The sequence below is a fragment of the Balaenoptera physalus genome (genome assembly GCF_965194825.1).
Source record: "Balaenoptera physalus genome assembly, chromosome: 19".
In the NCBI taxonomy this organism is placed as follows: Eukaryota; Metazoa; Chordata; class Mammalia; order Artiodactyla; family Balaenopteridae; genus Balaenoptera; species Balaenoptera physalus.
Window position 1 is genome coordinate 8,525,752 of NC_138900.1, and position 12,580 is coordinate 8,538,331.

Sequence of the window (12,580 nt, forward strand, 5' to 3'; positions counted from 1 at the left end):
GAACGACGCTCTCCAGGAACAATGGCCGGAGCTGCCCGACTCTTGGCCTCGGTGTGTGGGTCGTGGGGGGGCCGGCCCCTCCCCCCACCCCCGCAGCTCCTTTCCTGCTGCGCCTTCACACTCTCCCGCCTTCAACCGCCCTCCTCCCAAAATGGCGACCAACCGCCTCCTTTCCCGCCCGCCACTGGTCACCTGACCACGCCAAGCCACGCCCCTCGCGTGGCCCCCGCCCCTCAGCGGCGGCCGAATAGCCTCAGAGAATGCGCGGCCGGGCGGCACGCGCCGGGAGCCCGGGCGGCGCGAGGCGCGCGCGAGGACTCTCTGGGCGGTGCGAGCGACCCGTGGCCACGCCCGCGCGCCCGCGCTGCGGGTGAGCGGGGCGCCCCGGGAGCGGGCCCGGCTGCGCGTGCGCGCCTGGCCGGCCGGCGGGCGGCGCCAGGGAGGCGGAGGCCGCTGGGAGGCCCGCAAGGCGCGAGGCCCGGCGTGCGAGCCCCCGGGGTCGGGTAAAACCCGGTTGCTGATGCCCCTGCCCCCCTCCCCTTCCTCCCCATCCCGCCCTTTCCCTCCCCTTCCTCATTCTTCAACCCCTCCCCCCTTTTAAAATCTAATTAGTTTATATTTCTTCTTTAGGGGGGGCCCAATCTCCCTTTGGAGGGGCGCAGCAGGCGCGGCGGGTGCCCCTCGCACCGCGTCACGCACGCACCTTCTGCATCCCCACAGCCCCTTCCCCCTTGGAGAAGACTCTCCTTAGAGGCCCCTGGCCCACTTTTCTTTCCTACCCCGCTCTCCCCGGGCCCCAACTGCCCCCTCGCAGCTCCCCAGCTCGCGCCGCGGGCCCTACCCGACCTCCGCACTTTCTGCATTTCGGCTTTGCATTCGCCCTCCGCTTTCTAGGCCCCTGGTGCTAAAATCTCCTTTCCTCCTGAAGAAACCCCCCCCTTTAGGGGACCCAGATTTGTTTCCTTCTAGGATCTTCCAGCAAAACCAAAAAGCCCTCCCCGACTCCTTGATTACGCCCCTCCCCCTCCTTTTAGGAGCTTCCTCTAGCAAAAAAATTATTTTTTCTTTCCCAGATTTCTCCTCCATTGAGGATCACTTTCCAGCAAAAATTCTTTCTTCCCACCAAGAGTCCCCCTGTTTGGAAAATCTTTCCACTGATAACAAACCAACTCAGTCCTTCCGTTTTCTCTCTCGTCTAGTATTTATTTTTCCAACCCTCTTCCCCAACTCTCCATCGAAAACCCCTTTTCATCACCAGTTCCACCCCAATTAGGCTTCTCCCAGCAAAGCTCTCCAGGTTCCTTCCCAAGGGAGGAAAAATAAGGAAAGAAAGAAAAAAATAACTCCTTTAACAACAAAATCCCTTTTCCTACCTAGATCTCCCCAGTTCAGTATTGCTTTCTTCTTTCTTCCAAAAATTGCCAGTCTCCCCCAATTTCACACCTGTGCCCTTGCTTCTTTGGGGACCCAAGTTCTGACTGCCCCTGCCTTTCCACCACCTGCTTTCAGGGCAAAAGAAGTTGGATGAGTGTCCCGAATTTATTATCCAGAATTCCAGGAGGAAATATCTAATGGTCTGTCACCTGAACCCCCTTCCCTGCGGGACCTATACTGGGCCCTCCTGTTCCCTCGAGATTCTTTCACTCACTCGCACTTCTCCTGGTGAGTTTCCTCCCTTTGCACTTGTCCGAGGACATCCACTTTGTCAGCTGGATTCCTTTCTTTCTCAGAAGGGTTTCTCATCAATCCAAGGGTCTCTGTACCAATGGTGAAACCATTAGAAGTTGCTGCTTTGGGAGGTCAGATGAGGAAAAGGGTTATTTATTGTACACGTTGACTGCTCTGTAGGAATGCAGACATTTATTAGATTGGTGTATGTTTTATCATTTATTGCAAAGAAACCCTTTTTTTTTTTCTCTAGCTCAGCAACTTAGATACCTACAGGGGATGGGCAGGTAAAGGCCCAGACTGTGGCGAACCTAAGATTGTGTTCCCCATCTAAGCGATGCCAGCCAGTGGAAATGGCCAAGTGGAAATGTCAGGGCAGTGTTGCCAGAACTTTTACTTTCTTTTTTTTTTTTTCCCAGAAGAAACCAGAACACTGTCTTTATGTGAAGCTTTTTGATCTTTAAATGTTGACAACCAATTTAATAAGTATTTAAAGACCTTTATTTAAATATAAGTATTTAATATATTTAAATTATTTAAAATTTTTAATTTTTAAATATTTAAATTAAATATTTGATTTTTAAATTATTAAATATTAAATATTAAATTATTAAATTATTTAAAGCATTTAAAGCATTTAAATATAAGTATTTAAAGACCTTATTAAAGACCACACCAAGGTGTGGGACCTTGCAAAACATGTTACTGGCCACCAGTTTGGAATTTTGGGTTTAGGTTAGATACATATACACACCTGTTTGGGCCCATGCGTACATGCTGGACTTTTTCTCTTCAGAGCAGCAGTTTTCAGACTTTTTTATCTTAGGACCCCTTTACGCTTAAAAATTATTGAAGACCTCACGGTATTTTTGTGCATGTGAACTGTATCTGCTGATATTTGCTGTGTGAAAAGTTTAAACATAAATTTTTTAAAATTAATTCATTTAAAAATAGCAATAGTAAACCCATTATATATTAACAATTGAAATTTTTATTAAAAAACTATATTTCAGAAGATAAAAAATTTAGCGAGAATAGTGGCATCGTTTTACTTTTTTGGGGGGGGGCTGCGTTGGGTCTTTGTTGCTGCGCGCGGGCTTTCTCTAGTTACAGCGAGCGGGGGCTACTCTTCATTGCAGTGAACAGGCTTCTCATTGCGGTGGCTTCTCTTGTTGCAGAGCACGGGCTCTAGGCGCATGGGCTTCTGTAGTTGTGGCGCACGGGTTTAGTTGCTCTGCGGCATGTGGGATCTTCCCAGACCAGGGCTTGAACCCGTGTCCCCTGCATTGGCAGGCGGATTCTTAACCACTGTGCCACCAGGGAAGTCCCCGTTTTACATTTTTAGAGTCATCTGGAGTCTTATATCTGCTTCTGCATTCAGCCTTTTGAGATAAGTCCTGTAGCCCCTGGAAAGTTTCACTGAATAGGAAGGGCAGATAACATCTAAATATTGTTATGAAAATAGTTTTGACCTCACAGACTCCCTGAAAGACTCTCGAGGACCCCAGGGGTCCTCTCATTGTCCTCGTTAGGAAAATGTCTATTCTAGATTTTAACGATTATCTGCATTTTCTGGTAGGAAGAGCTTGTGGAGTGAGAAACTTTTATGTCTCTTTTCCTCGTTTAGTTAATTCTGTGTAAGAAGTCGCTCTGGCAAGTGCAATCATAGCCTTCTGATTCCTCTATGTCGTTCTGTTTTCCAGCATAAGCTTTACACCTGCTTTTTAAATGAGCGATCAGAGGAAATGAGTTAAACTGATGGTTAAAATTATATATTGGTTACATGGCTAGAGGAGGAGTTTTCCTTGGTTGTTCCACTGAAGAATGTAAGTGCAGAGTATAGGGCAGGAATCCCAGCGTCAAGCGTGGAATCACAGTACAGTGTGTGGTTAAGGGTGAGGGCTTTGAAGTCACACTTCCCAGGGTTGAATGCTAACCTTGATTTGGGACAAGTTACTTAACTTCTGTGGACTTGATTCACCTCATCCATAAAATAGGGTTAATAATATAGTTTATGCCTCAAAGGGATGTTGTGGGAATTAAATGAAGTGATATATAAGTGATTGCAGTAATGCTTGGAACATGATAAAGCTTTGGTAAATGTTTGCTGCTATTCTTAGTATTATGATGGTGGTTATTATGGGGGCCAGGCCAGAAGGTAAGTGGGGACTGTGGGACCTGGAGGCCATTGCCCCATCCAGAGATGGCCGTTTTCCCTCACTCTATCCTATTATTACCTATCCGGGAATATCAAATCTAATAATTTTCAAGAGAAGCCAGAAATTCATATCTCTAGGTGTAATCTCCCCATTAAAAAAAATGTTGGTGACTGATCCAATTTTTATTTATTTTTTGGGGTATTCAGGCAATCTGATCCCATTTTTTTTTCGATCCAATTTTTAAAAACACTGTGTAGGTTAAACAAAACAAGCCTGTAGTTTACAACGTTTGGAGTGGGAAAATAAGGAAAGAATTGGCGTCGGCGGGGTAAAAGCTGCAAGTCTCTCCTACCTCCCAGCTCCCAACAACCTGATGTTACTGAGACATGATCAGTCTCCCTGGTAACACTGATGCAGAGAGAGGAAGAGAAGGTGGCTCTTGGTGGGGAGGGGGAGGTGGCAAAGCTGACACACCAACAGGTTAGGGCTTCTCAAAGAGGAAGAGAGGTGGCCCAATGGAATCCTGTCACTCATAAGGAAAGGGATGCTGAGAGCCTTCTTTGATCAGAGTTCTGTGACCAGCAAGATGCTATAGGAAGTATAGACACATAAGGCAGAGTCAGAGTCATCCTAGAGCTTACAGTCTGGGGGAAAATAGAAGAACCTGAAAGATAATTAAATTTTGAAGCCATTCAGGATGAGTGTTATGTGGATTGTCAGACAAGTGCTTATCAGAGTTCAGAGGAGGGAGAAATAATCTCAGACTTAGTTATGTTGGAAGTATTCTCTGCAGTAGAGGGGGCGTTTCAGTCTGATTTGGAAGCGTTTCATTTGCTAAAGCCGAGTAAAGAGAAGGTGGTCAAGGGAAACGGCACAAATCAGCGTCATAAATTCAGATGTCTCGAGGGGCTGGGCAGGGCATATAGATGAGTGGGATGGGCAGGTGTGAGAGGTTAGGGAGTGGTGAGGAGTGTGGCAAATTGGAGAGTGCATGCTGTGTCTAAAGGCAGCTGTGGCTTCTCAGCTCCAGCCAGTTGTTGCTTTGTGGACTCAGTGTTGACAGAGCATCAGATATTTTTCCCCAGGTTTTTCAATAGAAGTTGGACAACCTTATTTTCAATGCAGTGTCCCAGGTGGTAGCCACAAGCCACTTGTAGCTAACTTAATTAAAATTAAATAAAATAAAGAACTTAGTCTGTCAGTTGCACCAGCTGCAATTCTAGCTGCTCATTAGCTGCATGTGCTGAGTGGCTATCATTGGACAATGCAGATTTAGAACATTTCCAGCAGTGCAGAAAGTTCTTTTGGATGGTGATACTCAGTCCAAAAAAACTCTGACAGATTTTTCAACTTGATAACTAATTGAAAAATATTGAAATTTACTGCAGGCTGAGTAAAACATTTTTATAGAACAGGTAGATAATGAAATTGTTCTCTCCCTTCCCTCCAAACAAGGCCTCAGTAAATATTATTTTCCTAATTGTGGATTTATGGCTGCGGTCTAGAATCGTATGGTGGGTTACTTTCCCAAGAGGTTGTAGCATTTCACAGGAGAATCTGTTTCTCCTCCTACCCCACCAGTCATGGAATGATAGGCCTTTTTTAAAAGAAAAAAATTAAAATTGCTTTGGATCCCCAGTGTTGACTTAAATTGTTTTTTAAACTATTAAACAAGGCCTAAATGATGATAAAATGAAGCACAAGTTCCTAAAGCTTACAGCTCTCGTGCCACCATAAAGCCAAAGTCAATTTGCAAATTAAATAGAAACAAAGCAACCAAACTAATGTAACTCAAATTACAAACATTAATTTAATGAGAGGGATGCTATTTGGCTGGAATTTAACTGCTTCCTTGAAACAAATACTTTGCAGACTGCCACACCGGACCCTTTTGAGTTTAGCAGGCCCTGTGGTATCTCAGATCTCCCGTCCCTTTTTTCAGTTTGAACTGCAGCAAAACCTCCACTTGTACCATGATGTCCGCTGGCTTTAGTTGAGCCCAAAAGCATTATCATGAGCTAAATCCACCTCTGTCCTCTTCTCATTAGCCTGCAGCAATTAAAGCAGTCCTAGTCAGCGTTAGTGGCATTAGTGCAATTATAAACATACCCCGGGCATTGAAACCAAATGGTAGTATTACTGGGTTATAAAGTGGTAATCCAATAATCCAGATATACAGATTTTCTTGTTTTAGATTGTTCTCAAAACGAAAGCACAAAATTACAAAATTCTTGGAAAGAGTAGTTGGATGCTTGGGAATGTCTCCAGGGGACCAGAAACTCTGCCCTACAGGGACTAGCGGGGAGCTCTGTGCATAGAAGGTGCTAAAACTTGTCGAATTGAATTTGTCTGTTGACAGAACAAGAGCAAGTTCAATATTGGTTGAGCGAGGGGTTGCTTTACTATCTGGAAAAGGATGTAAATATCAAAGCCCAGCCTTTGGACTTTGGCGTGCCTGCCTGAGGTTGTAACCGGACCAGTTTGTTCTCTGGACTGTAGGAATATGCTGGAAGGAAGGCGATTCGGCATTGGGGAAATCCCGAGACATAATCCTGTCTCCCACCTCGGCCCCCATCGGCACCTTTTGTGTTTTCTAGTATAATTGGTGCAGTGCAGTCTACAGATTAATTTATAGGGAATCAGTATTGTGCAGCGGGTGAGAACACAAGCTCTAAAGTCAAAATACCTGGGTTTAAGATCTGGTTCAACTACCTGTTAAGTGTGTGACTGTGGACAAATGACTTACCCTCTCAGAGTCCCTTTTCTTCTCTGCCAAGTGGGAGTAATGATAGAACCAACCTCGAGGTCGTTGTGAGGGGTGAGTGAATTAAGGCACGAAGAGCACTTGGTGTGATACCTGACAAGGAGAAAATGCTTACAGTTTTACTTTATGAGATGTTGCTTTATGTTACTTTTAAATAATGCTTTATGTTTTACATTATCTGCTTGTTTTTATAGTTGGGAGGTGAAGGAGATGCGTTCTTTTCCCCTTGGAGTGCTGGGAGCACTTTATAGCAGCACTGTAGAAGAAACTTTGGAATTGGCAGAGAAATTCACTTTGCCTTAAAATATAAACTTCTGTCGTCCACATTCCCATGTCTGCAATTTAGAATCCCCAGAAGCTCTGAGCATGCTGAGGTGGCTCAGACCTCTTTGTGGCCACACCTGAACTCACATACTGCTCTCTACTGTCTTTATTTATTCTGTTTACTCTGAGTTGTCAGGGTTTCGAGGCAGAAAGAATGATTAGGTCACCAGGTGCTGCCCTGGACCCACTGGGGGTTACTTACAGTGTGGCGTATGCATTGATTTACCTTACTGAATCCCTCAGATTCTGAATTCTGAAACTCACTTGGGTCCCGGAGTTCTGGTACAGGATTTCAGACGTGCACTGAACTTTAATTTGAGCGCCCTCGGTAGGCTACTTACACAGACACACAGGTGGACACGTAATGTGACACTCAGACGTTGCGCTTGCAGCTGTTCTATTACATTGCAACATGAAAGGTTTAAAAACAATCGAAACCTATGGCCTAGGAAACTAGCCCAAACTCCAGTTATTCTAGGATCCACTCGATTTATCAGTGAGTCGTCAAGCGTTTATTAAATGTCTAGCTATGGACAGAATTACGCGTGATAGCCCCAAATGGAAACAACCCAAATACTCATCAACAGATGAATGGATGAAGAAAATGTGTTCTATCCACACAGTGGAATAGTGTTCATCCATAAAAGGGAATAAAGTGATGATATGTGCCCCAAGGGGGGGGCTCAAACTCGAAAATGCTATGCTTAGTGAAAGCAGCCAGACAGAAAAGGCTGCATATTGTTTGATGCCATTTATATGAAATGGATGGCCCTCTCCATACTTTGCATACGTCATAATTTTTTGTTGAAAAACTGGACATTTTGAATATTATAATATGGTGACTCTGGGAATCAGATTCTCCCCCGCACCTCCACCCCAGGCTTTGCTGTTGTCCACTGTGGGTTGTAATTGTTTGTTCGTTCAGTGACTTCTCTAGGCTATTTTTATAAAGACTGTATTTTTTGTTATGCGTGGTAAGTGAAGTCTCTCTTCTGAGATTTGACCGAGATTTCCTTAAGTGTCCAAAGCAAAACAAACAAACAAACCCCACATCAAACAACTCACAGTCTCTGCCGTTGAGATCTGGGTGAGTGTTGGGACAGGCCTTCAGCATTCAGCAGGCAGCTTACAGCTTACGTTGGGTCTTCACTGCTGTGCGCAGGCTTTCTCTAGTTGCGGCGAGCAGGGGTTACTCTTCGTTGCAGTGGGCGGGCTTCTCATTGCGGTGGCTTCTCTTGTTGTGGAGCGTGGGCTCTAGGCACGCGGGCTTCAGTAGTTGTGGCATGCGGGCTCGGTAGTTGTGGCGCACGGGCTTAGTTGCTCTGCGACATGTGAGATCTTCCCGGACCAGGGATCGAACCCGTGTCCCCTGCATTGGCAGGCGGACTCCTAACCACTGCGCCACCAGGGAAGTCCAATAGCTCTTTGCTTTTTATTGCTGGATAATATCCCATTGTATGATGTACCGCAGTTTGTTTATCCATTCTTCTGTTGAGAGACATCTTGGTTGCTTCCAGTTTTTGGCAGTTATGAATAAAGCTGCTATAAACATTTGTGTGGACATAAGTTTTCAGCTCATTGGGGTGGATACCTAGAAGTGCGATGGCTGGATGGTATGGTAAAGCCCTGTTTATGTTTAGCTTTGTAAGAAACTGCCAGTGTGGAACCCTTTCAGAGCCCTTGTTCCCCAAAGCATCTCACTCTCCAGCTTTCCTCCCTGGCTTTCAGTGCTGTCTGTTGTCGGCCTCAATTAATATCCTTTGCCCCAGGCTGCAGTGACTGGTTGACTGCCTTGAATGTTTTTGACAAATGCCTTTCCCATGGCCACTCTCTGCTCTGAGCAAGTTCTGAGTTACACACAACTCAGAAGGCAACTCACAAAGGCAACACCTTTTCATTAGACCTTCAGGAGCTATTTGACAGGTCAGGACAGACAGCCTCAGTTCTTTGAGAACAAGGTCCTGTCTGCTCCCTCCCACACCGGGAACCCACAAGAGAAGGTGGGTGCTGTCTTCAGAATCACTGCTGAGCTGGAGAGTGGGGAAGCGGGGGGGGGGGGGTTCATTCACCTTTCTTTTGATAAGTGTTTACTTGGTTGCTGTAAACCTTGACTATTTTCCACAGTTCAGACAAGGTAGATTTTTTTTCACTGTTTCTATGCTGGCATGGGTGGGAAGTTTTTAAATTATTAATTCAATCTTTTTACCCTTATAGGTCTTCTCAGATAGTCTGTTTCCTCTTGAGTCAGTTTTGGTAATTTATATCTTTCTAGAAATCTGTCCGTTGTTCTCTGAGTTGCCTAATTTGTTGGCATGCAGTTGTTTATAGTATTCCTTTACAATCCTTTTAATTTTGTAAGATCATGAGTGATGTCCCTTATTTAATTTCTGATTTTAATATTTTGCATCTTTTCTCTCTTTTTCTTTTTAGGATAAATTCTACTGGTTTACATGTTACATAGTTTATTCCTTTTCTCTTGCAGTTACACTTAGATTCTTTTAGTGTGAATACTTAAAGTATGAAGTTAATCTTCGTCTTTCTTTTTGTTTTTACTAAATGATTCAAAACCTGTGGTAGTCTTTGAGCCAAAGTCTACAAGGTACAGTCTTATGCCTTGTCTGGAAAAGTCTGTGTAGACTCTTGAATGCTGGTTTTCCTGTGCGTTGAGTTTTGCGCTGACTCCTGCCTTTCCTCAGTCTGCAGGTGGTGGTAGTCCTTGTCTTCTAGCCTCGTGTCTGTTGAGAAGTTGTAAATGATCTGCCTCGTCTTCCTGGTAGTTTTTAGGGTTTTCTCTTGGTCCTTAGGGTTCTGCAGTTCTGCTTGTGTGTCGAGGAGTGATTTCATTTTTATTTGTCCTGCTCTGGCCTTGCAGTGCTTGGTCATGAGTAACCATATACCTTCAAGAATCATAGCTTTAAGTCTGGAGTCCCGTGTTTCCGCAGTTCTGGAAATCCCTCCACCATTCTCTCTAAGATACCATGTCTCCTCCATCCTCTCCTCTCCCCTTTCAGGACCCCTTTTAGGCATATGTTGGACTTTTGCATTTGCTTCTTCATTTGTATTTTCCATTTGTTTCTCTCTCTGCACTGAATTCTGGGGGGAGAATTATCTTCAGATTGCTCTGCCCGTTCATTATTTGTCTCTTCAGCACTGTTTAATCTGCTGTTTAATCCTCCCAGTGAGTTTTTAATTTAAAAGTCTTTCATTTCTAGAAGTTTCATTTGTTTCTTTTTTTTTTTTTTAAATACAATTTTCTTTTTGTTTTTTTTTGTTTGTTTGTTTTTTTATGGCTGTGTTGGGTCTTCATTTCTGTGCGAGGGCTTTCTTTAGTTGTGGCAAGCGGGGGCCACTCCTCATCGCGTTGCGCAGGCCTCTCACCATCATGGCCTCTCTTGTTGCGGAGCACAGGCTCCAGAAACACAGGCTCAGCAATCGTGGCTCACGGGCTCAGCCGCTCCGCGGCATGTGGGATCCCCCCAGACCAGGGCTCGAACCCATGTCCCCCGCACTGTCAGGCAGACTCTCAACCACTGCACCACCAGCGAAGCCCTCATTTGTTTCTTTTAAAAAATGTCCTTGCTCCTTGTGTCCTCTTCTTTTCTCTGCTAGGTTTTGTTGTCTCTCGTCCTATTTTTAACTAGTTCTTATGATGCTTTTCAAGGCTTGTGTGCAGTGTTTTTCTTTCATTTATTTAGTTTTCCTGTGGATGGCTTGGTTCTTCCAGGGTCCCAGGTCTCCCTTTCCTGTGAACTCAAGTCCCTGTTTCCTTTTCCATGTGTCTGTTACAACCTCAGGTCCCAGCCTCCAGGGCAGTGCTCTTTAAGAGAAATATAATATGAGCCATGTATATAATTTAAAATTTGCAAATAGCCACATTAAAAAATAAAGAGGTAGATGAAATTAATTTTAATAACATATTACACTTAAGCCAGTAGATCCAAAATATTATCATTTCAACATGTAATCAATATGAAAATGAATTAATTTTGGTACTAAGTCTTCCAAATCCAGTGTATTTGACACTCACAGCAGGTCTCAGTTCGGGGCCACATTTCAAGTGTGTCATCACCACATGTGACTGGTGGCCGCCATATTGGATGACAGTTCCAGGCCCTGTATTGGAGTCTGACTTTCCCCTTGGGCCAACTTGTGCTCGCACCTGTGGCTTTGAGTTTCCTCATTGTTGCTGGCACTTGGGGTCTTACCTGTCTCTTGAGCTTGACTCTGTATTAAAAATGGTCTTTTCTCATATCTCTATGTGTTTACAGTTGGAGAAAGAGGTCAGTTTAGTCCACCATGTTGCCAACATCCTTTCATTTATTCCTTACAACAATCTTTCTTTTTCTTTTTTTTAAAAAATTTTTATTGGAGTATAGTTGATTTACAATGTTGTGTTAGTTTCAGGTGTACAGCAAAGTGAATCAGTTATACATATACATATATCAACTCTTTTTTGAGATTATTTTCCCATATAGGCCACTACAGAGTATTGAGTAGAGTTCCCTGTACTATACAGTAGGTTCTTACTAGTTATCTATTTTATATATAGTAGTGTGTATGTCAATCCCAATCTCACAATTTATCCCTCCCCCCCCATCCCCTGGTAACCATAAATTTGTTTTCTACATCCATGACTCTACTTCCGTTTTATAAATAAGTTCATTTGTACCCCCCCTTTTTTTTAGATTCTACATATAAATGATATCATATGATATTTGTCTTTCTGTGTCTGACTTACTTCACTCAGTATGACAATCTCTAGGTCCATCCATGTTGCTGCAAATGGCATTATTTTGTTCTTTTTTATTGCTGAGTAATATTCCATTGTATATATGTACCACATCTTCTTTATCCATTCCTCTGTTGATGGACATTTAGGTTGCTTTTTCCTTACAACAATCTTATGATGGAGGTACTCTTACGCTTAATTTACAGATGAGGAAACTAGGGCTCATGGAGCTTAAGTGACTTGCCCAAGGTCATGTGGCTGTTAAGTGGCCAAGAACAAACCCCCATACAGGTCTGTTTGAATTCCAAGTCCACGCTCTATCCACCATGCGTGTTGCCATCTCATAATTGTGATTCCTCCTCGTTCATTCTCAGGAATTAGACACCACCAAGAGCTCTCTCCTCCCTGACTCCTTACACAGCCTTGCTTGTCTAGAGAGTAGCTCTTGGCCGAGACCTGGTAGTGGAGAGCCATGGACCAGTGCAGCCTGGGGGACAAGGGCACCCTTCCATCCGAGATGCACCTCCCTTCGTTTCCCGAGAGCCAGGCGCTCAAGTGCAGCGACACCCTCAACCGGGATCTGGGGCCCGGCTCACGAGACCTGCTGTACGACGGCCTGAGCCGCTTGGACCTGGACCCCAGCCTCCCGATGCCCGACGCACCCAGCGAGATGCTGGAGGACAACTTGGACGCCCCGTCCCTGTATTCAGGGAAGGACGGTGACTCCGTGAAGCTGCTGGAGGAGCGCGCAGATCCAGAATCCCAGACTTCCTTACGAGGTGAGGCTGTCCACCCGGGTCCCCCGCCTGGCGGGCTGTTTCGGCGCTCCTGTGGCTGGTGAGGGGTTGAGTGTACCCGGAATGGTTAAGAACATTTTTCTCTTCCACGGGCGAATAGGGAACAGTCACTTTCTTCCTACTTGGAAATTGTTCCCAA

At 44.7% G+C, this 12,580-nt stretch overlaps 1 protein-coding gene across 2 annotated transcripts in view; it reads left to right on the top strand.

Moving 5' to 3' along the window:
- Nucleotides 1-705: 705 nt before the first annotated feature.
- The window catches only part of ZNF541 (zinc finger protein 541), a 38,201-nt gene continuing 26,326 nt past the window's right edge, over nucleotides 706-12,580 (top strand). The window contains exons 1-2 of one of the 2 annotated variants that reach the window (XM_082437735.1): nucleotides 706-1,662; nucleotides 12,019-12,423. In XM_082437735.1, the coding sequence (XP_082293861.1) occupies nucleotides 12,117-12,423 (307 nt within the window). In that variant the 5' untranslated portion in view covers nucleotides 706-1,662; nucleotides 12,019-12,116. Of the gene's footprint in view, nucleotides 1,663-10,016; nucleotides 10,130-10,462; nucleotides 12,424-12,580 lie in introns of those variants that run through there. The other variant, XM_082437736.1, reaches the window with a different exon arrangement.